The sequence below is a fragment of the Macrosteles quadrilineatus genome, unplaced genomic scaffold (assembly GCF_028750875.1).
Source record: "Macrosteles quadrilineatus isolate MER2022 unplaced genomic scaffold, UCM_ALF_1.0 Scaffold_8__2_contigs__length_117827958, whole genome shotgun sequence".
Classification (NCBI taxonomy): Eukaryota; Metazoa; Arthropoda; class Insecta; order Hemiptera; family Cicadellidae; genus Macrosteles; species Macrosteles quadrilineatus.
Genome location: NW_026542601.1, coordinates 113,553,699 through 113,578,917, shown reverse-complemented (window position 1 = coordinate 113,578,917; position 25,219 = coordinate 113,553,699). Strand labels below are relative to the sequence as shown.

The 25,219-nt window shown below is 34.9% G+C and overlaps 2 protein-coding genes and 1 non-coding gene across 3 annotated transcripts in view; 1 reads left to right on the top strand and 2 right to left on the bottom strand.

The window, feature by feature from the left end:
* Window positions 1-8,561, bottom strand: part of LOC128999693 (multiple epidermal growth factor-like domains protein 8) — a 54,348-nt gene extending 45,787 nt beyond the window's left edge. The window contains exons 1-7 of the mRNA XM_054426320.1: window positions 8,466-8,561; window positions 6,396-6,607; window positions 5,710-5,873; window positions 4,175-5,153; window positions 2,442-2,536; window positions 1,628-1,811; window positions 701-838 (exon numbers count right to left, since the gene is read on the bottom strand). Of these exons, the coding sequence (XP_054282295.1) occupies window positions 701-838; window positions 1,628-1,811; window positions 2,442-2,536; window positions 4,175-5,153; window positions 5,710-5,873; window positions 6,396-6,585 (1,750 nt within the window). The 5' untranslated portion in view covers window positions 6,586-6,607; window positions 8,466-8,561. The remainder of the gene's footprint in view (window positions 1-700; window positions 839-1,627; window positions 1,812-2,441; window positions 2,537-4,174; window positions 5,154-5,709; window positions 5,874-6,395; window positions 6,608-8,465) is intronic.
* A 180-nt stretch (window positions 8,562-8,741) lies between these two features.
* On the top strand, window positions 8,742-8,813 carry Trnap-agg (transfer RNA proline (anticodon AGG)). The gene has a single exon. It is a non-coding gene; the product is annotated as a tRNA-Pro (tRNA).
* A 9,164-nt stretch (window positions 8,814-17,977) lies between these two features.
* Window positions 17,978-24,535, bottom strand: LOC129000895 (heparan sulfate 2-O-sulfotransferase 1-like). Its single transcript, XM_054427969.1, has 7 exons — window positions 24,049-24,535; window positions 22,390-22,631; window positions 21,207-21,292; window positions 20,279-20,417; window positions 19,712-19,809; window positions 19,263-19,420; window positions 17,978-18,369 (listed from the first exon to the last, which is right to left on the bottom strand). The coding sequence occupies exons 1-7, from the start codon at window positions 24,176-24,178 to the stop codon at window positions 18,149-18,151; spliced, it is 1,074 nt and encodes a 357-aa protein (XP_054283944.1). The 5' UTR covers window positions 24,179-24,535; the 3' UTR covers window positions 17,978-18,148.
* Between the last annotated feature and the right edge of the window lie 684 nt (window positions 24,536-25,219).

The window sequence follows — 25,219 nt, the reverse complement described above, 5'->3', positions numbered from 1 at the left end:
AGTGTAGGAATTGTCTTTATTCGATATAAATAAATAAACGTCATGATTTTAGAGGGAGCTAGAGAATCATAGCTATTAGGAATTTTTTGTCTAAAAAGGTTTGTTGTATGAAATTGTTTAGGAAATTGTTTAACACAAAGTCAGTTGGCAAGCAGGTTACCTGCCTCAGGTAAATTGAAATACACAAGAGGCATGTACAGTTCGGCCAAAACTTCTGTGTACGGGGACGGGTCGCTACTAGCCAAACTAAAACATAGGGGTACCGGTTATTGGCAATGCTGGTGGTAGGGGTGAGTGAGTAGCAAGCCAAAAATGTTTTCACAAAAGTACCCCCACCAACCCCCTCGCCCAGACCGAATCTGGTGGTGCGCACTGAAACTTTGGCCAAACTGTAACCTGTCTGCTTACTGGCATTGTGTCACGGCTTAAGTATCAACAATATTCACTGTAATGCCAAAGGGATAAATTTTCTGAAACCCCCAATGACAAACGACTCAGTAGTCTATAGTGCCAACACCGATATATAGTATAAATTATTTTTCCCATAATTTTCATTTTACAATTTAGTTACATTAATTGTTGGAAAACATAGAGCTCACTCAGTTGTGTGGACTAAGGTTATCTCATATGAAACTTTTGAGATAATTTATTTAACAACCACACCAGTTATGTCGCCTAATATACATAGTTAAACACTCACAGTTGACGGTGTTGTCCAGAATGTCGTGAGTCACCCATGTGTGACAGCCGAGGTGGTACAAGTAGAGATGCTTGTCGTAACAAATCTCCTCTCGGTTGTGACGATGCGTGTAACCTCCAAACACGACCATGTAGTTACCTAAACACATTATGAAAAAGGATTAGAAATGTTTCTGTCACGTAAAGAATCACTACTGCTCACTTTTGAATCTAGAAAACTGTACACTAATCCACCCAATTTTAAGGATTTGCAGGTGGCAGAAGAAATTCATTACCAAACAATGTGGACAGTTACTAATAGGGGAACCCTGTATAAGCAGTAGCAGACCAAGACAGCAGCATCTAGAAGGTGGGGTAGAGTGCAGAGCCACTCAAGTAAATGGGCCGAGGAGTGCAAGAGATTTTAGGCAAAAGGAATAGGAAAGGGAGTGTAAATCGGCATATTGTATGCAAACCGCAACACCTGGGAGATGGAGGTATGGTTACTCTTGACTAAGTAGGGGTTTGTAAAAAGTCACTTGTATCATGGACACTCAAAGGCTAGGAGAATGAACTCTGATGTAGACTGTGTTAGGTTAGAATCTTAAGGCTGAAGAAGAAGCGGCTAACTTAGACAAGGATAACTGAACTCTGAATACAACTCTGGTCTTACAGGTTGGAATTTAAGCTTTAGGTCAACAAACCTATTTCAATAATACATTAAAGACCTACATCTCCCAGATTCAAAACAGGGAAACGAAACAGAACATAAAACTAAAACCACTCATCCACGTATTTGACTAAAATTAACCTGTTGCATTTTAAGTGCATTTTCAGTCATATAAAGCAGGCAGTCATAGTCATAGATAGGTTTTAAATCAGCATTGTTTGTTTTAAATCTTACTCTCTACCATACAAAATAAGGCACAAAGCAAAATCCGAGGCGTACCTATAACAGTGGCGCTGTGGAAGGCTCGCTCTCTAGGTAGGTAGTTGTCTCGCAATTCCGAGCGAGGGTAATGAATCTCTGCCCAATGGCGGCTCTCCAGGTGAAAGGAGAACATACGGTCACTCAGCTTGCTGAAGCGAGCAACGTTGGTCACAATCCCAGCGTACACCAGTAGTGTGTTAGCCTAGAATTCGGATTACAACTAAATAGAGAGTAGATTAAAGAAATTGACATTATATCTTGTCCACGATACTTAGCTAAGCAGAAGAAGCAGAAGATTATTTTCCGACCTCTATCCTATTCTCGAACAGATGCATGACTAGAATGTAACACACTCCTCCAATTAAAATTAATCCTGGTGTAGGCTCAAATAACAATAGCTTGATTTCTAATCCAGGCTTGTGAATGACCTTATGATCTGTTTTCACAGGAATAGATTGCCTTAAAGTAGTTATACCGTATCATTGTTGAATGAGGCGTGCGGTTACAACGCCTGCATCAAAATCTATAATTGCCTAGGTCAGATTATTGGCTCAATTTTTATTTGTGATTGAGCTATCAGTTCAATATTATTTAACGATAAAATGCCAAAAGAAACACATTCCAACAAACATTTATTACATTTATTGAGATTCAAAGATCTTTTGGTAATGCTGAAATATATTTTTTTTATTGTTAATCATTTGCAAGGACACTGATTTCGTGAAAAAGATAGAAGAAGGTAAAACGTCAAAAAGAGATAAGAATCTCAAATTGAGTAAGAGAGAAATTTTGTGTGATTCTTCTTTTACTCCTGATTTATTCTTGGACTTACCTGAGGATTATACACTGTAGAGTGAGCCACCATTCGGACATCAAGCTCCTTGCCTCCTCTCGGAACTACTTCCTCCCACTCCTCTGTTCCTCCCACTGTAAAAAGACATTCGTAAATACATAAAGCCTATAGTATTAAATGTTTATACTATGTCTTACACATGAATAATAGTTAATTTTTATGAGTATATTAACCTAGTGGTATAACCAAATTTAAAGAGGTTTCAATACAAAAAGTTTAAGTTTTATAGGTAAGTTAACATTATCAGTTATTTGTTTGAAATTCATTGTTGGTGATGGTGAGTTAATGTTGTTCAAAGGTTTATTGCGGACATTTTCCACCACGATGGTAAAAAAATACACAAGAAGGAAAGTCTACTTGTAGTATCCAAACTCAATGGTAGGCCTATGGAATGGCTATTTGGAGTATTTAAAATAAAAGGTGCATCAGCCTAATTCTGGTGACGACCCTAATTATTGGTTATTCATTTTGTAGTAAATTATGCTCTTAATGATATTAATCCGATTGTTCTTCCCTTTTTCTCTGAACAGTATTTGTAATGTGCTATTTTAGATGATTCGTTGACTAACATATGTTGCCACTCTTGTTTACTTTTTTTGTTATCTCGCAAATAATATTGTTGTGTATCCACATGGGTTAATTTATTAGTTTACAGTTTGATTTCGTTTATATCTGGAGCAGGGAGCTCAGCCAAAAGTAGTTTTTAACTTTGAGATTTTGTAACATTATATCCAGTACCAAATGTGGTTTGAGGTAATTCTGGAAACCAGCATTTGCGTCACCAGCCCCACCACCTTGAGGTTAGATATGGTCGGTCCTTGTGAACCACCAACTTACAGTTAGAGTCAGCCTAGGCGCAGTCCAGCCAACAACTAGCTGGTCATGATTCTCCCGCTGATATTAGCAGGTATGTGGTGATAGGCTAATAGGAGATTTACATTGCCCGACCCTTGGTTCAGTAGTAGGTAGCCCTCCCTCTAAATTATACCTTTTTAATAATGGGGATTTCTCTGTGATATTAGCGTAGTCATGTATTAGTAAGATATTATAATTTGTATTTATTTGCTTATCCGCTTAATAAATGAACCCAATTAACATCACGCCCGAGTATTTATTCTGGACACCCCACCCACTAGCGGATACAACAATATCATGGGGACCAATGAACTCATATGGCCCATGTTAAATTTCTAAAAGTTTAAATTAACGAAGGGAAAAGCCCTGTGGTCCGATTTGTACCATTTCAGATTTATACCTTCCCATGGTTGGCTAATATCACTGTGCTAAATTTCATGCAGATCTATCGCTTTAGCCGTTCAGGAGGAGTATTTGTAAAACAAAAGCAGGAGTGTAGTATGAGAGCTTTGCTTCGCTCCGCTCAATAAAAATAGCTAAAACAATAATGGAGGAGAGCAATGTTGGCTGAATTTGACAATGTCTTTAACTCATCTCATTATTATCAGTTGTTACATTACTTATAGTAATCATTTAATCCATACTATGAATTAAGTCAGAAAAGTATAGTTTACCATTTACAGTTAATGTTGAACTGTGACTGTGATTGCTTGAAAATAATAAATTAAAGAAGTTAATTTGCATTCAAAATTGAAAGGTGTTAAATTTGCAAACAAACTTGATTAAAACTTTGCTTTGCCTGATAAAAAGACTAATATTTACACTATCCTAATACTAAGACTAATATTTACACTAACCTGTGGACAGTTTTATCCTGAATATCTTAGGGGAGAACATCCCCTGTTCAGTAGATCCTCCGACCATGTACAACCAGCCGTCGTCTGCTAGAGTGAGAGTGTGGCGGGCCAGTGGTGGAGGCTGCAGTGCAGAGTTCACAGCTCTCCGCGTCCATCTACCCCCCACCACCTGGTACAGCCACAAGTCCGAGCCTAAGCTGCCGTCCTCCAGAACGCCTCCGTGCAGCACGAAGCCTCCGGGGTAGTTACTAGCTGCATGGGAGTACCTTGGTGTCGGCTTTCCCAGGGTGAACTCTTCGACACCAACATGTCTAAGGAATCTCGCACTTTGACCTTCAGGCTGTTTTTGTGTCCTCGAGTTGTTATTGACATTGGTCGAGGTGAACAACAAGGTTGAGAAAAAATTTTGACGGTGATGCAACCCCCACTCCTCCCCACCACCGACAGAAGCCCATCTTCCAACGGCTGCTAGTCTTTTGGCGTCTAATTTATCGTTCGCACCAACAACACTACTTATTATTTTCCCGTCTTCATCCTCCCACTGGCTGTGGTTGAAGCGGAAAATCACCAAGTCTCCAAGAATGGTGTTCAGGTTGTAACCTCCGAACACGTAAAGAGCGTCGGTGTCGGAGATGTAAATGGCCGAGTGTGCAGTTCGAGCGTTCACACCTTCTCTGTGCAGATGATGCCACGAGTTGCCCACCGGGTCGCCCTTGTACAAACTGCATGCTTGGCCAGAGTATCCGGTAAAACAATGACACCGACCCAAGAGACATCGTCCTCGGCCCTTGGAGACGCCGCAGTGGTCGGGACAGAGAGGCTGAGAGCAGTCCACTCCTCCCCACCCACTCTCACAGATACATGAGTGAGCCAAGCATGTCCCGTGACTCGAACAGTTTGCTGGGCACTCTGTGATGTAATACTCGGCTCGGAATCCATCCAATACGTAGTTTGTGTCGCTGTATAGCAGTATCAACATCTAGAACAAATATTATTTTACATTGGAGGCTTTTATACGAGGATAATTGGCAGATGTTGAGTTAATTTTACCAATTGACTCCCCTGAGGTGCTATACTATCAAACTTCCATCACAACATTTTAAGATCAGTTTTAAAAATTTTTGAGTGGGATTGAGATAAATTAAACTGTGAAGATAACCTGAAAACAACACTAAGATTTGTTCACATCTTAGTCCTAGGATCACAGCATGTCATAAAACAGTTACATCTTTATGACATCAGGATATGCTTTGTATAAAAATGTTAGCATTAATCAAAGTTGACTGCAGTTTTGTTGGTTGCATTTTTATTAGTTTCATTTGAGTAACTTAATCTGAGTTTTACGTTACTACTCCTGTAGAGTAAAGGTACCATAGTTATATAAGTACGGTAGTTTGTTGTGAAGACAATGATCATAAAAAGTTCAAGGTCTCGGTTCATCATAGTTTGCTCTGTCGATTAACAAAACATCCTAACTTACTGCACATTGTTACATTGTTACTGTTACATTTAAAATATGAAGTAGGGTAACTTACAAATCCAGAAGTGGCAACAACAGTTTGGGGGCGAGTTCTACCGCTAAAACTTCCGAGAACAGGGGAGTTGAATGAGTCTCCGTCGTAAACGTACACATAATCATACGAACACTCCGTTCCCATCAGAGTAAAATTGAGTGATATAAACTGCTCACTGCTGTTGGCTGAAAGTTTTAACACTGGTTATTGGAAAATAAACTTTGAATAAAAACTTCATAACGCAACCTACAAGGTGTTGATTATCAATCTTAAATTTGCAACACAATCATAAATAATGTAATGCTGGTAAACATTCTTCATGTTCCTGAGTCTCTACAAGGCAGTTTTTATAATATTATAATTATTTAAGACAAAACTGCATTGGTAAAAAATAGGTCCACCCCAAATTCAGCTAAACGCTTTTGAAAATGTAGTGACATAGATAATAATAGATTACCAAAATTCCCAAGTTAGCTACCAAAGCTCAAAAAAAATTATTTTTATAGCAGGACCTTGCAGAATATATCTTAGTTTTTAAAATGATCTAGAATTTGGCAAAGCGTTCATTCCCCACTTAGCCCTCGATTCTTGAAGTGCAAAGCATGTGTTTGTGTTACTTAAATTCAGTACCGGTACCAGTAACTTTTAATTGTAAAATAGAGATAGGCCTATACTCGACAATCGTCGTAGTTTTCAAACATGTTTACCTTTTATGAGCCACTCGCAGTGAGAGTTCTGAGTATAGTTGGAGCCTGGAGGTCCATCGGTGATGACACCCCAGGTATCCGTGTGAACTTTTCTTGTCCTATCACAAGGTCCTGAGCTTCCGCTGTGCATCACCGCTCGTCCCAGCGGCCCCACAACAAGCACCAACACCAGCAGAGGCCATTGCTCCATCACGGCATGCTTCAACTTGAGCCTAAATGAAAATATTGTGTGGATGAGTTAGGGGCCCATGCACGGTCAATATTAATCGTACAATATATTGCGCTATCTTGTTAAAGAGCGACCATACTCAGTTCACTAAATTTGTGGAACCCACAGTTGAGTTAAAGTTGTCAATCCTGGTTTAGTTTCAGGGCAGTAACATGTTTTAGTTTAGTTATCATGTGGTGTGATTTTGCTGCAGCGTTTGTGATAATCCCATTGCTGAGGAAGCCAAAGAAGAGGAAAAAAAGGTTGGATGAAGGAGTGGTTGAAAAAAGGAGGAAATTTACTCACGAAAGACTGCTGAATGAGCTTTGAATACGTGAACCAAGTGACATGCTCAGATTAGACGCAGGATCGATTACCTGACAATTAAGTTTCACAACCATTGGTTGAGCCTCATAGTAAGAAAGTCGATGCGAGGGATGCCATTTACGTTAGTCATCATTTGTTTAGGCCTATAGCTTTATGCCATCTTGCTACAGGAAATTCTTTTGAAGATCTCAAATTCACAAGTTGCGCTAGTTGAAACATTGCTATTGAATTGTTTAAAACAAAATTTTTACACAAAAACGACCTAAGTTACCTCGAGCAGATGAATTGGTAGACTGACAGGATATTGCGCAATACTAAGTTACACTGTTCAATGTCTGGAAGATTGTGCAATAATTTTCCAACTTATTGAATTAGGGAATTGAACTTTTGCGTCCAATCAAACCTCAAAAAAGAGGCCTATGCACTAAGTTATGGCTTGTTAACAGACGTTGAGGGTTGAAATGAGGACGATCATGTCGCTATTGAAGTGGCAGTGGCATAGCTTCTATTACTTGTATTTTACGAGAATAAATTCCATTTTTTAATAATTAAGTTAATGTGATAAAGTTAATAGTTTATGTAAGTTATCGTAGTTGAGTTACTGTATTTTCTAAACGGCATCAAAGTCCATTAATTTGCTTTTACAAATCTAATTATTGCATACTGTTTTCTGATTTTGCTATAATGTCGTCATGTGTGATTTTGTTTATTTAGCATCGAATGTAAACCGCTAACAGCTGTTTTCACTCCACAAACCTTCCTCCCCTTTCTGTGTTAGTCGCTGCTAGAACTTGGACGCGTCCAAACCACAAATATCTGTATAGGCCTAGGTAACTCAACGAAACTGAAGCTTGATATTAATTATTTAAATGTACGGCCACTTAGGAATTTCTCCGACAAAAACTGATTGCATTTTCGGATTCAGGGCGAAAAAAATTTTAAGTAGGCCTAAGTTAACTTAAACTTAGACATAAAAAATTTAGCTACATCATATCCCGGTGTAGACATATTAAATAATTACCGCTAACCTATGTTTGGTTATCTAACTTATCGGATCGATATTTTGTGATCGATAATACCATCGACAATTAACTTTGGCCTAACTTAGGGCCTACTTAGACCGTGGAGTCAGAAAGGATTTCAATTAGCCTTTATTTGAAACTAGTTCTAGAATAGCCTTATGTTTGTGTCATAAATAAGTACCATTTTAAAATTTGCCATAGATTAAGAAGTTTTCTCTAAGAAGTCAAATAAATTACTAGTTTGACAGAACCAAAACAATAAGGTTAGGTTTTCCACTGTAGCCTAAATAATTATCAGAGGGAGAGATGACTCTGGAATTCGATCAATACTAAATTACTCATATTCGACACAAATTTATTGGGAATAAAACCGTTTGTTTGTATACCCCACCTAATGTTAACGTAAAAAAAATAATCTAAAAGAGTAAATTAATTACCTTGCCCATAAAAACATTCATCCAACGTGACACTTGATTGATTTAAGTAGATGGAAACAACTACACTTAAATTTACCTGAAAGAAGTTTGATGGTTCCAATAACACAAATTGTTCTATAATATCATCACACTTTATGTTTACTTAATCAGCAAACAAAAATTTTAAATCTCCATTTCGCATTTACTCCAGAAGGACTATCATCGGCCATGAATCTCTGCATTTCTGATTTCTGATCTGACTGAACTGAACTGACAGCGTGACGTCATGCATGAAAACAAAAAACATCAGTTCGAAATCACAGCTGGATGGCCATGTGCTGCCATCTGCGCTAATATCGATGCGCTCGAACATGGCTCGTTGGTCTAGGGGTATGATTCTCGCTTAGGGTGCGAGAGGTCCCGGGTTCAAATCCCGGACGAGCCCTAAAATTTTTGTTGCAAAACACTTGCACGAGAATTCAAGATGGGTTTTGAGCTGGCAGAAAAATTTATATCATTACATTTTTATAAAGAATCGAGTCATTTATTTAAAAAAAATAATATTTTAAATGTTGGCACAGTCATAGATTGAGGATACTAAATAATTAATTTTATTCCAGCCTAAAAAAAATTGTTTGGTAAAACCTAAGGGACTATGTTTTATCTATGGTAAAACCCAATAACTAGTTAACAAACAAGGTGTTTTACTAAAAAGTATGACAACAAAATTTGTCTCCTGCTATATAAATTGTCAGTTCAATTTCCAGAACAACTTTTTACCAAAAATCTGTAATACGATGTTGTTTAAAAAACACAAATTTTTAGCCCACATATGTATAAGATCTTTATTTTTTTCAGTTTTGTATAAGAATTTGAATTTATTAAAAGTTAATTTAATAAATTCAAATGTGAAAAACACGTCCTTATCCTATGGTTAAAATTGTACCCAAAATGTCTTGAAAAATAAAATGTATTTTTTATCTGTAATTTTGCATCCATTAAGATCTACAGTATTCAGATAATATTTTATTTTAGCGAATTTCCCATATAGGGAATATTTTAGCGAATTTCCCATATAGGGAATAAGCTATTACCGTAGTACTCATGGTAAGACCTGGACCCGGGACCGATTTTTTTTTTCGTTTTGAGGTCCCTAGAGGCCAAAAACACCATCCGTTCAAATTCATATATATATATATATATTTATATATATATATATATATGTGTCCGTTAGCGCGATAACTCGAGCAAAAATGATCCGATTTTAATGAAATTTGGTACAAACCTGTAAACCTACGTTTATTCGAACGAGTTCGCGAACCAGCATGATTGGACCATGGGAACGGGGGTTTATGGGGTAAAAATGGGTTTTTCCCATTTTTGACCCAAAAAACATAAAATTTTGCAATTTCTTTCCAAACAATTTTGTAGAGCTTAAAAAAACAAATAATTTAGTATATTGAAGCGTTATAATGCGCCTAATGGTTACGGAGAAAATTCCAAAAAATTGTAAATTTAAAATTCTCATGTTATTCTTATGGAGAATAAGTAAACTGTTGTAGTTTGCTTGTTTATTAACATGTTTTGCCCAAATTTGGAAAATGTTTTTATTTCTTACTAACTATTAACATTTTACATAAAAAAACACTTTCACCCTCCCTGTTGCAGCAAACCTAACTATGTGTTAAACTGATTCTATTTAAATAGGGAATAAATGTGATATTTTTAAGGAGATATTTTAGTGTAAATCCAATCAGGCAAATGGAAATTCGCTTAGTCTGCAGGTTTGCTGCGGCGGGGGTATTTAAATATTCAAATCCTGTTTAACACAACAAATTCTTCGGTAAACATTACTCAATTTTAATATCATCGACTATCGAGGCACAACAGATGTTTATATCCTCTAAAATACTGAAGACAACATTTTGACCTTTTGACAAGACAGAAGAGCTAAGGTGCAAGCAGACGTCCTTGTTTATATAACCAGGAAAGTTACAAGCAATAGTTCCTGAAGGTCATGGGACCATTTCCGGTTTTTCTCTCGAGGCACCCACACTCCATACAATACAAACAACCATAATATTCCAAAGTACTACTATTATTATTTTTTTAGTATCATTCTACTATAGGGCCTACTATGTTTGTAGTATATTTAGTACCGTCATTGACTATATTATATAGTCAATGGTACCGTACAAAAATTTTATCTGTGGCTCAACTATACTTAACAGTTACCTACAATTATGTCAATGTCGCTGGGATTTATATTTCCGACCAATATTTTTTTATAAAAAAGTGTTGTTAAATATTTTGAGGTGTATTTAAATGTGAATCTTAAATTAACCATACTTTTTTATCTCAGTGAAAATTTGTATACTGATCAATTTTACAAAAATATTTTGGGTTTTAAGAGAAGTACTTTACCCTGTTTAATAAATTGTCAAATTCCTTGAGTTTCTAATATTATATTAATCTTTGGGTAAAGCAAGTATAATTTGTGTTGCTGTTAAACTACAAAAATACAGATTTAGAAAAATCTTGTACAGTATGTTAATTCACATAGTTTTGATCAAATTTATTTTTAAAATATTCAAAAAAATAAATAAAAATCACCGTGGAGGAAACTATAGTTCTTTCATTTATTTTTGACATTAAATACCATTTAATGACTTTAGTTTTCTGCAATTAAGACACATAAATGTGCCTTTTAAATACGCAAACTTGTTTTATAACATAGAAATAATCACCCATTTTTTGGAACACAATTGAGGGAATCTTTTCAAATTCAATGTACCTAATTGAATGATTCTTATAATTCTTATGATTCTTATAAATTGGAGGTTATCAAACTAAACCTTTTCCATTTGTGGAGACAAGTATAGGTTGATTGAAAGAAACACATATATAAATATACTTTATCACAAGACAATACAAATATAAAGTCAACAGCATTTTATCAACATGTACAATACTGAGAATATTTATCTTACAAACATAGTGATAAATGTGAACAGAGTGAATGGTGGTTTTATACATTTCAATGAGCTGATAAATTTATGTGTAGCTTCCTATTTGATGCAATCATTCTGATGAGATTACTCATTAATAAATCGTAAAGCAAAATTGACAGTTGATAAAGTGAAATGAATGATTAAACATTGCTCATAGCCAAAGCATCGCTAATGTTTCTGAGAAATGTAGTCTTTATTCATTGAGTCTATCAGTCAACACTATTCTGCTATGAAATAAATAAACAAATTCCAATCAAAAACAAAATTTAACTAAAATAATATCTATATATAGGTAAGCACGTTTCTTTAAAAACTTTTTTCTCAGCTCGTGTGCATCACAGGGAAAATCTACGCATAATGTTAGAAAGATATTTTCCTTTTATATGTGCAGAATCCCTTTATAAATTAAGATAGGCCCAAAAATAAGCTAAAAAAAATTGATTTGAAATTTGAAAAAAATTAACATGGGCCTTAGCACATTGTTCGTTTAGCTTACCAGCCATGACTGCGTGTGAGACGTACCAACATGATCGTGCTGCTATGAAGCACAAAGTACTTGCCGGTGGTATAACCGCCTACATGGCTTCCGCTAGTTTCAACTTTGGAGGCATAGTAAAGAAGAAATATCTGCAGTATTTTCTGGCTGACAGAGCAATTGTCACCGTTTATAAAAGACTATTTTGTATTAAAAACAACAAAACCTATGGAGAACTAAATTTGGAGGAACTTTGTGATTTTGATCATAATTCGTTTATTGACTCTTTAACTGATTCAGAAATTTTAGAAGCTTACCAACTCCATTATGGAGAATATCAGTCGCCAGAATACATTGCCGCTGGCGTACTGTTTGAAGAAAAGGCAAGATGCTCCTTTCATGTTGATTTAGCGAGTACCGTTCAGCAGATACTCCATAAGAAGATAGATCGCCCAATTGAAAAGATAACTGCAGCAACTTCATGGGCCAATGAAAATAAGGCTGGAGAAATTGAGCATCCACAAAAATTTTCAACAACAAAGATTCAAGCTGGACCGAAATTGGTGGTTAAAGATGAAGACATCACTGATGAAGAGTTTGAGAATTCTCAGATAAGTGAAACTGAGATAAATGAGATTCAAGCATCTCTTGAAAGTATAAAATATGATGAATCCTTCAATGAAATGTGGCTTCGAGAAAAGAAGATGAAAGAAGTCATTGATTCTAAAGATCTGAACATTGACTATTGTGATGAAAAGCCAACCTTCATAAGACCAAAGAGAGCTTTTTCTGAATACGATGCTGATTGCATCGAACTCTGCAAGATTGATGCTGCTGTCTGCATCTACAGTCCTCCCCATAGTGGGAAGTCAACCTATGTGAATGGAAGATATGGCTATCTGTTTGACACAGATGAATTGTTTCACACACCGTTAACTGATCAAGTGAAACAGCTAGCAGTCAACGGGATCATCACTAATCGACCCGAGATGGGAAAATGTGCAAGAAAGTCCATCGCCATCGTTCCGTTGAAGCGGAAATTCATCGAAAGATGCCTGAGAAGAAACTTGCGACCAGGAGCAACGTGGTATGAAGATATTTTGAACCAGTTGCACCATTACACTGTCGTTAAGTTAACGAACAGGAGTGTAGCCTCAGCACTCGATGTCATCTAATGCCCTAGTATCCAGACTAGTATTTTAACTAGGCTACCCTAGTATCCAGAAAGTCCTTGCTTAGTTGACTTTATCACTAGATGAAATCGAGTGCTGAGGCTACACTCTTGTTGGTTAACTTAACAACAGTGTAATGATGCAACTGGTTCAAAATATCTTCATACCTTGTTGCAGTGGTAAATTTTAAGTGTAAAATGTTGAATTTGAAAATGAGGACAGTAATTTAAAAAAATATTGTATTAAAATGTAATTTATTTTCCAATTAACTTTCAATATTAATCTGATTTAAATCATCAAATAAATAATATTCAGGTACGATAGTAAATTCTCATCCAAAATCTAATTTGCATCTTTTTAACATAAGGCTTTGTTTCAAAACAGGCTTTTATTTAACGTACAATGCGTTGTTAGAAAAGAAACTTAATGGAATTTGAATTAAAGCTGCCAAGAAGTTTATGAAAGAGCAAATGCAGGTTATATACATACATTTAACAGTAACAAACTTTTAATGTTTTCCCACCATTAGCTAAATAAATGGTTTACTGCATGGGTTAGTTCTTACACATTGATATCCAGAACTGTTACAAAAAATTTTAAATTAACTTATAATCAAGAAACAAGGCTTTTTTCTTCCCGATTATTTGACCTTTGCCATACAACACAGAGGCGAGTTACACCTAGAACATAGTGGTATGTTTTATAATGAAAATCAGCAACCATCTACTAAATAATGTGTAACAATGGTAAAAGAATAATCGGGACGGAAAAGATAAAGGTGAAACAATTACTTCCCTAGCCATTGTCAGTGGCTGTGAAGCTGTTAATTCTGTCTCAACAATAAAAATATATATGAAGTTAAAAAACACTTGTTCTTCATTAAACTAAAATTTTGGGGATTCAGAGACAATTACTGTATTCAGCCTGAACATAAAAAAGAGAAAAGAATTTAATTGAAAATGTATAGAGAGAAAATTTATATTGTATTTATTAGTTGGTTTCTGATGAAACGTAAATTATTTTTGTCCACATTTTTGTAACAAATAATAAAACTTAACATATTATAAAATAAAACTTAACATACAGTTGTGTTAGAAAAATATATTAGTCTACTCAACTAAAATTTTACTAGTATTTATAAGTAAAAAGCCTTTGTAAGTCCTATTTACAAATTGGGTAGAAACTTCTCGAAGCTAAGACGGCACAAGAAATATCTTTTATGACATTAAAATATAAGCTTACTGGTTCAAACCCGTTCAAACCATGAAAATGTTACATTTTTCATTCAGAGATAGTACTTAGGCCCTACAGTACTGTACATTTATTTTGTCTATTATAATAAATTTTGACATTTTATTCCCATAACAATATTGGAGGCATGTGTAGTTGTGACGAAATTGTGCTACCACTAATTCAAACACGATTTTGACAAAAGCAATTACTACAAAATAATTATGTAACTTGTCACTCTAAAATAACCTCTCAAAATTAGGTATTTACTTACAATCCAGTGTAGTCATATTTAAATAATTCCCAAAGCTTAAATCACTCTAGTGGTCCATAATAACCGCTAACATTTTGTTTTTTGACAGCTCAGCTATTTCATGGGTTAAAGAGATGATTTTTGTGTTAAATGATTCCTTAATAGAATTTTTTTGTTAAAATAAAATAAGTGGTTAAAACAATTAAACTTTTCTAATGGAGGTGGCACAAAAAAATAAATAATGTGTGAAAATTGTGCAATGTTTTTTTTTTTTTTTGTAAGTGTGAAGTAATAAATAAAAACAACACTGTATAAAATAACAATTACAGTTTTTAAAACTCAAAGAAATTCATGAATTTGAGTTTTATTCATATTTTTTTTAGTTTTAATAAACGGTAATTGTTATTTAACACAGTATTGTTTTTATTTATTACTTCACACCCGCAAAAAAAAAACATTGCATGGATTTTAAACATTATTTTTTTTTTATGCCACATCCATTAGAAAAGTTGAATAGTTTTAACAACTTATAATTACAAAAAATGCTATTAATTAAGGAACCATTCAACGCAAAAATCATCTCTCTAACCCATGAAATAGCTGAGCTGTCAAAAAACAAAATGTTAGCGGTTATCATGGACCACCCTTTATATGTAACAATTAAAATACTGACAGGTGAAAATAATATCTGGATTACAACAAAATAAAATAAATATTTTATAAGTATTATACAACTACTAAACTTAATACTGAAACAATTACTGAACTAGAATAGTGATTAAATATGTCAAGATGATCACAATTAATTATTCATTGACTACAATCTACAATGCTTTAGTAACCCTTTGAACCTCAAAGTATGAGATATCAGATAAAACATTTACATACAATTATATGTGCAATCAAAACTCAATAATGACAGCTGAACACCAAGTCTAGAATGAATACGCTAGGGAATTTGTATAATCAGCATTGCCCGGCTGGGTAGCTGAGTGGTTAAAGAACTCGCCCAACAATCAAAAAGTCATCCTTCGATCTTGAGAAAAGTCAGTATCTTTTTGATGGTTCGAAACTGGACCCAGCTGTTCCTGATCATTGGGCCAATAAATGATCCTGACTGATAAAACAGCTGATCTTAGTCAGTTAGTGTTATCTCTCCTGTCAAAAAAATGAAAGTTGTGTTTTAGTCCCGCCTCTATTATCAGTTATCATGTAGAACAACTTGCATGAGGCCCAACTTAATAAATTGTAATCATCTCAGATGGAAGTTGACAAAACAGGTATTTATAAAGAATTGCAACTGTGATTAAAATGTTTCTAACTACTGGCATTATTTAACCAAATTAAATTCAAAGAGGTTAAAAGGGTTAACTTAGCTATAAAACAACATAAATATCAAAAAATATCTATGCAGGATGACATTAAAGGTGATAAATATTTTGTAGGGTTCATGTTCAAATCAGGAGGTTTTAAATGTAGTCCATCAGGTTAGTAAAAGAATATTAGACAGTATAACACATTTTTAACCATACCATTCAATTGTTGGTGTCATGGCTGATCAACTTTAAACACACCTACAATTTTTTTCCTGGCCCTGCAGAAAATGCCATGTAAAAGTGTATAGAAAATAACATAAACATTTTTTTTTACTACAACATTTCATAACATTACTATTATAAAGGTTACCTATGTTATTTATTTACATGAGGTTAAAAATTTAATGTACAAACCGAACAAGCATTAAATATTGCTAATGTGTATGTACAACTAATTCTACAATCTAATCCACAATCCTTTAATGTAGTTTATTTTGTTTTGATCATGTTTAAAGTAAAAAAAGTGTATAAGTGTATAAATGTATAAATAAATTACATTTTATTTTAAGATGTTTTGCAAATGTTTATATGCCCCAAGCATATTGCAAACGCAATCATTAACGTTTCGATACTGTTCTATTAATAGTCAAATGCGCAAGTCTTGCAATTTTAATAATCTTCAACGATTGTACAATGTATATCAGTATATTGACTAGTAATCTGAAGTAAAATCCTGTTCCATTCTTCCTAAACTAACTTAATCACTTTTCCAAACTTAAAACATAGTCCTTGACTTCTGATAGAACATACAATAGAAATATACTAAAGACAATCACAACTTATTGTGATACAGCATCTTTTGTTTCCAAATCAATTTTTCTATAGTAATCTGAAAGATTAAATATAATTTTGTTGCACAATCAATGAGTGGCTCACTCAAGTACGTCCTTTTTTTAGTCAAAAAACTAGTTACAACTGACTCATAGGAAAGTATTTCTAATTTAGTAAGTAAAAATATTACTTTGGTCTATAGGCAGAACATAAACTTTCACAAACCAACCAAAGGCTTAGGAGATGTTTTTCAAGAGTGTTAATATTCAACATTAGCATTAATTCACACATGAGTGACAAACAGCTCTAAAAGACTTATTTCAAGGGAGAAAAGTACTTCGCTTGCTTTCAGCCATAAAAATCATGTGTTTATATATAGTTCATAATGGCCAACAAAATGCCATATCCCCTACTATTTTATTATCTTTTTTCAATCTATATATATAAAATCCAATGTATGTTTGTTTGTCCTTTGTGGACTCTGAAACCGCTCGACAGATTGTAATGAAACTTTCAGGCATTATTAAGCATTATTCAAGGATGGTCTGTGTGAAGTTTGGTGCAGATCCGTCAAAAGGGCTCCGCCCCAGTGGCTCTGGAGTTTCCCATGTTAACCTTATGAGTACTCATATTTAAATGGAATTAAAGAATCTTAACAGCTGGTTCAACTAATCAATTTGATTCTGTGATGTTCAATAGCATTAAAAAGTTAATAGGTTTACCAACAGGGTGCATCACTATTATTTTTTTTTTTATTATTATTTATGACAACAGCTAATTTGTAACCAAAAGGTGAGTAAGCGTAGCGAACGAACTTCAACCTGGAGGTGAGATAGCGTAGGGAACGAGCTGACCTGAAGGCAAGTGAGCGCAGCGAACGAGCTCCAACCTAAAGGTGAGTGAGCGTAGCGAACGAACTTCAATCAGGACGTGATTGAGCCATGCGAACGAGCTCATCTTGAAAATGAACGAGCATTTGACATAAAATCACATTAGGACAGGACGACGTCTGTCGGGCCAGCTAGTAAAAAATAATTTTGGCAAAAGCACAAAGAGTAAGGTTTTTTTTTATTTAACATTTATTTAAAGGGAATTGTTAAGAAATAAGTTCTCGCTTTATATCACAGCAGTCATTGTCGTGCAATTCATTTTACTCCTTCTTCTATATAAATTTAAAAGAAAGATTTATTTTGTTGTGTGTAAGCTGGGTTATATTGTTTTGACAGCCCCTCAAGTTATTTCAATGTGCTATAGCCTTTTTCAGTTTTAAACTACTGTAATTCACAAAAAGACAAAAATATTGAGATATTTTTTACCCAGCCATAACTAGCTTGTGTAATGGAGGTGCTAAAACGGTTTGGAACTGATTTGTTAGAAACTCAAATATTCATTCAGAGTATTTTAGAGTCAGAAACTTTTCTCTACTCGTTTCATGAAGGGTAAAATTTACGCTTTCACATTTTAATGGAATGTGTATTAGATTTGGTTTCTCTTATTTCGGACTAATTTTTTCAAACATGAACTGTTGCCCTTTGTCAAACACCACGCCGTCTGGTCCAATCCCCATTCTCTTCTTCAAAAAATAAAATTGTTCCAAAGCAAACTCGTAGAGTTCATTTTCCATCCTCCAAATCCGAGACTTCTTGATCTGCGCAACCGTTTCTTCAGAAGGTTCCACTTTTTGGTTAGTCTTTCTCAGATGTGACTTGTTGCCTGGAACAAGTTAAGATTGCAATGGTGACAGAACTTTCTGCAGGAAGTAGGATTGTTGTAGTTTTGTAATTTTGTATGTTCTATTTAGTAGTATTACTATTCTTATGCATCTTGTGTTCACCTATTGTATTATTTAGTATTTATTATTGCTTGTTATCTCCCGTATGTAATGGTATTATTGTACAATGGCTTCTGCTGTGAATAAACAAATTGAATTGAATTGAATTGAATTGTAGTGTTCGCCTTCAATTTTGAAAACTGCTTGTTTGATCTATAGCAGGGATCATTTTGGACCTGCACACCATTTTGTCATTGGGATATCAAATTATATTTAACAAAAGGTTGAAGTTAGACAGCAACAAGACAACGGTTTGGATAATTTCCAAACAATAAACTTATATAAAGATAATAGGGCTAAAACACACAAAATAAAAAAAAATGTCATCTCTCATTACGTTATAAAGTAATTCAAAAGGTCGCTGGTTTGATCTTGAGAAAAGCCAGTTGTTTTTAATGGTTCAAAACTGAACCCAGCTGTTCCTGATCATTAGGTATCTAATTAATAACCCTTACTAATGAACAGCTGATCTCAGTAACAAAGCTACACAAATCATCTTACCCAATTAACTCCCATCGTTCACTTATATTTGGGTTAACACCTAGGTGGCATCTCCATCTCAATTGGTAATAATACAGTAATAATAATTCACTGTCAGTATTTAATTTAACATTTTATACCATAAAATGGAGAAGTGTAAACTTATGCAGTTAGTATGAAAATAGTTATAAGGTGTGAGGGATAGTAAAATATTGAAAGAGAAATGAAGAATGTGGAGGGGGGTTTGAAAATCGCTTTGTTTTAATTTCCCCTTTTTTGCCTAGTCCTAACTTACTGGATTGAAAGTGTTGCAAGGACCCGTGGAAGATGGTTGGAAGAGCAGACTCAAGGATGGCGATGAAGTCAGTCAGTTCCTCCGTCACCCCCACCACCAGGTAGTGCGCCAATAGGTTACGTTTGGCTTCCTCTAACGCCCAGTTGCTGCCGTGAACCCTAAGAAACAAAAATCTTGATTGATCATAAAATTGTGAAGGTCTAATGCAGTCATGGATGGATTGTTATCATCTCATGAGGTTACGGCAAATCATGAACATCTGTGTCAAATTTTTTGATTGTGTGTGTTCGAAAGCATGCCTTTGGCTCGATTCGACCTTAATCCGATATTACTCACTTCTCATTGTTACGTATGATATTTTTTGTGAAATAAATCAACTTTCTTACTTGTAAAAAGATCATCATCCCTTACTTAAAACTGTTTGTAAAGTTGTAAGGGCAGCAACATACCAGCACTCGGCAGCGTGTCCACACAGGAATGGAATCTGCAGCCACATGTTGTCTGGGTTACAATCGTCTAACCTCCGCTGTACACACTCGTCAAATGTCTGTGAACCATCAGAGACAATGTAAAAACCTCCATAGCATTTAAAATAGGTAAAAGAAAGTTGCTAACTAAGGAAAGACGTGAATGGAAAAAAATATATATATATATTTTTACATCCAAGCTGCTTCTTTCAAACTTCTGTGTTTAATGAATCTTAAACAATTACTATGATTGGTTGATACCATCATTGTCTTTTGGATATTAAAAATACATCCCATCTATATGAACTAGCTGTAGCCAATTTTTTCGTTGTAAATGAAAATAGTTTAACCATAGGATGTATGGGATCCATGTATAGGATGCGCTACTGTCAAAATTCTCAAATCTGTCCTAATTTATTATTCATGTTTTTAAGAACCTTTTATGTGAGTTGGAGATGGCAATGGAGTCATTGACGGCAATTTGTTTAATGTTCTTAGTAATGAGATAATAATTACCGCATTTTCTGCGTATCAGATTAATAATCTTACCATCTTATCTCCATGTCTGCTGCGCAGAAGGTGCGGACGGTAGTTGTCTCCGTAGCGGAGGAAGTAGTAATATGAGACAAGTCGATCCAGTGGCTTTCGAAGGATGTTTATGTAAATTGGTCTCTGTGTTACCCCGAATCTGTATTGAATTGTTAAAATTAACATGAAAAATTAACAAACCAAATAAAACACCTACAAGATTTTAAGTAATGGTCTTAATTTTGGGACATTGAAGAGAATCTAAAAATAATGTACAGAACAGAAAAATTACATCGGTACTTGTTTAAGCTGGCTATTCCTAGGCACGGAAGCAGAGCGCGGAGATAAGAATGCGCAGAGCGGACTCCTCTTGTCTTAGGTAATTTAATTTAACTGATTTCCTAGAAGCGGAGCGGAATGCCATGAATCGCTTTTCCGCTCAACGCCCTCCGCTCTCCTCTTCCACGTCTAGCAAAACCCGGCTTTAGACTAACTGAAGTTAACTCTGTACCGGCATTTAAGTTATAACTCTGTTAACTCAATATAGGTGTAATGGCTAGGAATAAATCTAGGAACTTAATTTTAATAGTTCTTCTTAGTTTAGACAGTCTTGAAAATTTAGTTTAGAGTCTATTTTAACAGCATGGTCAATTCTATAAAAGCTATATTTAGTGACTGTCGTCTTCCCTCTTAAATATTGTTCTTTTTCACGATTATTATGTGATTGAATGACTTCTTATAAATAGGCTAACAGTTTTCAAAATCCAATAGCAAATAAATCTCACGTTTGCAGGCACAGACATCTTCATACATAACTTTAATAAGCAAGTCTGTGCTCATAGGTAATTATGTGTGGCAGTACTTAGTATAAAGTAGCCCAATTATTTTTGTATTTATAAGTAGGTAAATTGAATAAATTATGTTTACCTATTTATGTACCGTAACTCACTTGGCAAAGTCTATGAAGCTGACATGTCCGTGATAGAGACCAGGTTTTCGAGCTGTCCAATGTGTGAGATTATGAACAAATCGAGACTGAAACAAATTAAATTTACTTTATGTATATCCTAATAACCTTGTTACAATTCTAGTGTAAAAAAAGATGTTTAACAGCCAAAGGAAAAATATATGAGTTCTGGGCCTAGGTCTTGCAATGACGGTAACAGCTTATATTCCCTATATCATTGAGTGTAGGCTACACATACTAGAGTAGACACTCAACGGGGGGCTACCGTTACCTGGACAAGAAGAGTAACTTAGCTACCTATTGAAGAGGTACGCCACCTCGTGCATGTCAGTACGGTAATGCAGTTTAGTTATTTTTTTAATATAGTGAAGCCTACATGTAGTAAAATTTGTTTTTGTCGATGCAATTAATTTGTTCAGTTGTAGTTTTGTTGTTTTAATATATTTGTGTTACAAAATAATTAAAAGGTGCTCAGAGACACTGCACTACCAACCGACTACCGCGACCCAAGCATCAGCGGTCCAAACTAGGTAGGTAGGTACCCAAAATTGGTAACTACTATTAACATTATTTGTCCCCTCTTATACGCATATGTATACTCAATGCCTATATGAAAATTTTGCTAAAAACTGTTCAGATTTTTCTATAAAATAAAGTTGATAGCCAAGAGCAAAAGAGCGCTTGTTTTCTCATTCCCTGGAATGAAGTTAATCATTAAAGAATAATTTAAAATCATAATCATAGGCCTAATCCTAATTATGTTTATTAGCACATGCTTATGATTAATACAAATAAAATAAAAAAAATTTCAACATCTACGTTAACTGGCATTATTATTTCATTAAGATTTGGTACATCTCGTGACATATAAGCTGGCACTTGGCCAATCCCTACTAGTAGGCCTACCTATATAAAAAAAATTATGTTCCGTCATGCGGGTTGCATCAACTGTCCTCACGACCCATTTGAAGGCGCTCAAGTACATAATACAAGGGGAGTGAGGTAGCTGAAATGTTTGCAGTGCGGTCTTTTCCCTACCTCCACCCTCCTCCCGCCTAGACTGCCTGCGCTAGGCCATGTGCCAGCTTAGATGTCACAAGCTGTAAATTGTTCTGTTTAAGTTTTCTCTCCTGGGAAAGATAGAGAGTTAGAAGTATTTACTTACCTGGTCAGCCAATGACATTGTATGCTGGTTAGCTGTCACATTCAAGTGTAGAACATTGAATCTGTTCCGCTTACAAATGTCGTAAGCCACATTGACAAAGCTTGTTGACCCTGTTTTAGGAACTCTGTTGTAAATGATGATTAAATCTCTGTCTGAGTTTGTTTTCCTTTGATCTATCGAGTTGCTCAATATGCTATTTCTTACATTGTTGTTGGATTTGACTAGTTGCTCAACGGTTTTCTCTAAAAAAGGCACAATTTAAATAATTAAACAGTAATCACTTCCTTACATAGGCCTATTTGAGTTTTGATAGCTACAAAATATTGTTTTGAAAATGTAATACTCAAAGTTGGTCTAAGTTTGCATTTAAGGTGGTTTTTTTCATTTGTAAATTTAAATGATTTAAGTTATAGGCTTAGTAGTTAAGTTAAATGCAAACTGTAAGAGAGATAGGTACACAATGAAAATAAATTTGCTACCGGTAAGTGCTGATTTGATGAATAACAACTAAGTTAGGATGTTTTAGTTAAAATGTTAAAAACACACACAGACCTACAAAACTCTCAAGAAATGCACAAAGATAGACACAACACCCAAATATGTGTAAATGGTACATAAACAACTGAGCGGCAGCAAGAGAGACATCCATGAGTTGGCATAGGTATGCATGCAATCTTGAGACTATAGTTCCACCGCTTAGATAGCGACCTCCTCTAGCATTGGTTAGCATTAGTGCCCAGATCGCTATATAAGTGGCCAAACTATAGTTGGATTAACTTGAGGCGGAGGACAGTGATTCTACTGCACATTAACACCAGCCTACTAATATTTTTAAAATTGAAGAATTTAATCTCAGTGATATGACAGACAAGTCGCGAGTTAAATAAGCTGGATCAACAGAAAATAGGCTCCTCAATGAGATATCCAAGTGAATAAAAGCATCCTATTTATCAGAGAATACAAATAAAATAAAATAAATTTTGATTGCCAAAAGGAGGCATCACTTAAGGTTTTGACTCAAGCTACAGGATGACATATTGAAGTACTGCGCTCTAGAGTCCCGGTCCTCCTGATAAGTGTGACAGCCTTCCCTCTATCAAAATCTTCAACATCGCCTTTTAGAGAAATGGCTGTTCAGAACCCATTGGCTTGATTAGCTCTTTTTTCGCTGCACAGAGATAGGGTGGCATTGATCATTGCAAATGCTATGAACCTGAAAAGCTTTAACTTATTTGGAGTAGTCTATCGGGAGTATTTTTGGTAAAATGGTGGTTGTCGTTGAAATAAAAAGCCTAAAAGGAAGTCTTGGGTTGTGGCAGTGCCTCCACAGAATTAAGCTTAGACTGTCAAAGAGTGACGAAACAGTTGATTTAACAATCACCATAACAAGCTAGGCTGATAACATTCTTACTTAATCCTTAGTTTTTACAATAAAAAAACGGCAAAACTTTGATAAACTTGTCCAACTCTATCATACTAGGGATCTAGGCAATTAACTTACAACCGGTACCTACCTAAGTTATTGCCTAGAGAGTTTAGGTTATGATTAGGTAGTTTAAGTTTGGTTATCGATCGAATCGATCAGTAACTTATTTGTACTGTTGGATATTAAAGTTTCTTAAATAAACTAGCCTAGGTGATTAAAGAGCACAAACTTACCCAATTGTTTTTGACTTTCTTCGAGACTTAATATTTTCATTTGAAAAAATAATACTAAGATTGCAATGAATAATACTGTGATAAACGTTCGAAAATTTGCTAACACTAGGTTGGAACTTCTCAAAAACATGATTAATTAACTTATAGGAACACCCTAGCCTAGACTTAGCCTGATAATTAATTTATGATAGGCTATTGCAGGCCTATACAGTGATATAATTTTTACATTGTAAGTTCAATCTTGGAAACGATATATAGATATAAAACACAACGAATTAAACCTAATTAACTTAAGTTTAAACATTGGCAAGGCATTAGAAATTATAAAAAAATCCTTTTCATCTCATTATTCAAACACAGGATCGGACAATAGTCACACGCACTTGTTATATTTCGTTTAAAATAGGGCCTGTAGTATGCAAATTGTCTCCCTAGTTTCGAATTCATATGAATGTTTATTGAATGGAATATTGAACTGATCACTGATCTGTTTACCTATTATTTGTGTTTAGCCACTCTAGCCTATCCCTACCCTAGATAGTAGTAGATTGTTGAATTTAGTCTTTAGTCAGAGTTAGGTTAGGTTAAATAAATTCCAATTCCAAGAATTCGGGTGTTTTGCTGTTTTGTTTTGTTTTTGTTGTTCATATGTTTATGTTTATGGAAAAATACCGTCGGTAAAGCCTACAGGAACACCAACTCTATAAATCCCACTTTTCTTTTTATCTCATAAATGTCATATATATAAAAATAACGTAAATTTATTACAAATCTTGGAAATCTTTGTTAAAGCTCAATTATAGTGGTAATGTCAAGGATAATAAATAAATAGAAAATTATAGAGTCTCGAAATATAACAGAGTTTATTATGTAAATGAAAATATTATTTGACATCTAAATCCAAAATGAACATTGCCATAGATAAAACATTGCGGTATGTGGGGATCATTTTGTTTGTATTCGAGCCAGCTTAGTTCCTCTATTTGTTTACTCACTGTGTGTTTAAGCCCCCCCCCCAAAATGTACAATCATGGCAACATGGCGTTCTTCAAATCACGCTTCAACAGATTCAGTATACCAATTTAACAGGATTTGAACTATTTGCCGACTGTAATCCCGCAAAGCAAAATATTCGGCCACAGCAGTTTAGCAGATAATCACGAGTTCGCCG

Excerpts from the sequence above, each read along its gene's own strand:
- LOC129000895 (XM_054427969.1), bottom strand. The coding sequence starts at position 24,178 with ATGTTTTTGAGAAGTTCCAACCTAGTGTTAGCAAATTTTCGAACGTTT. Across the intron at positions 22,632-24,048 it reads AGAAAGTCAAAAACAATTGG|AGAAAACCGTTGAGCAACTA; the intron begins GTAAGTTTGTGC and ends TGCCTTTTTTAG. Across the intron at positions 19,421-19,711 it reads GGACACGCTGCCGAGTGCTG|GGTTCACGGCAGCAACTGGG; the intron begins GTATGTTGCTGC and ends TTTGTTTCTTAG.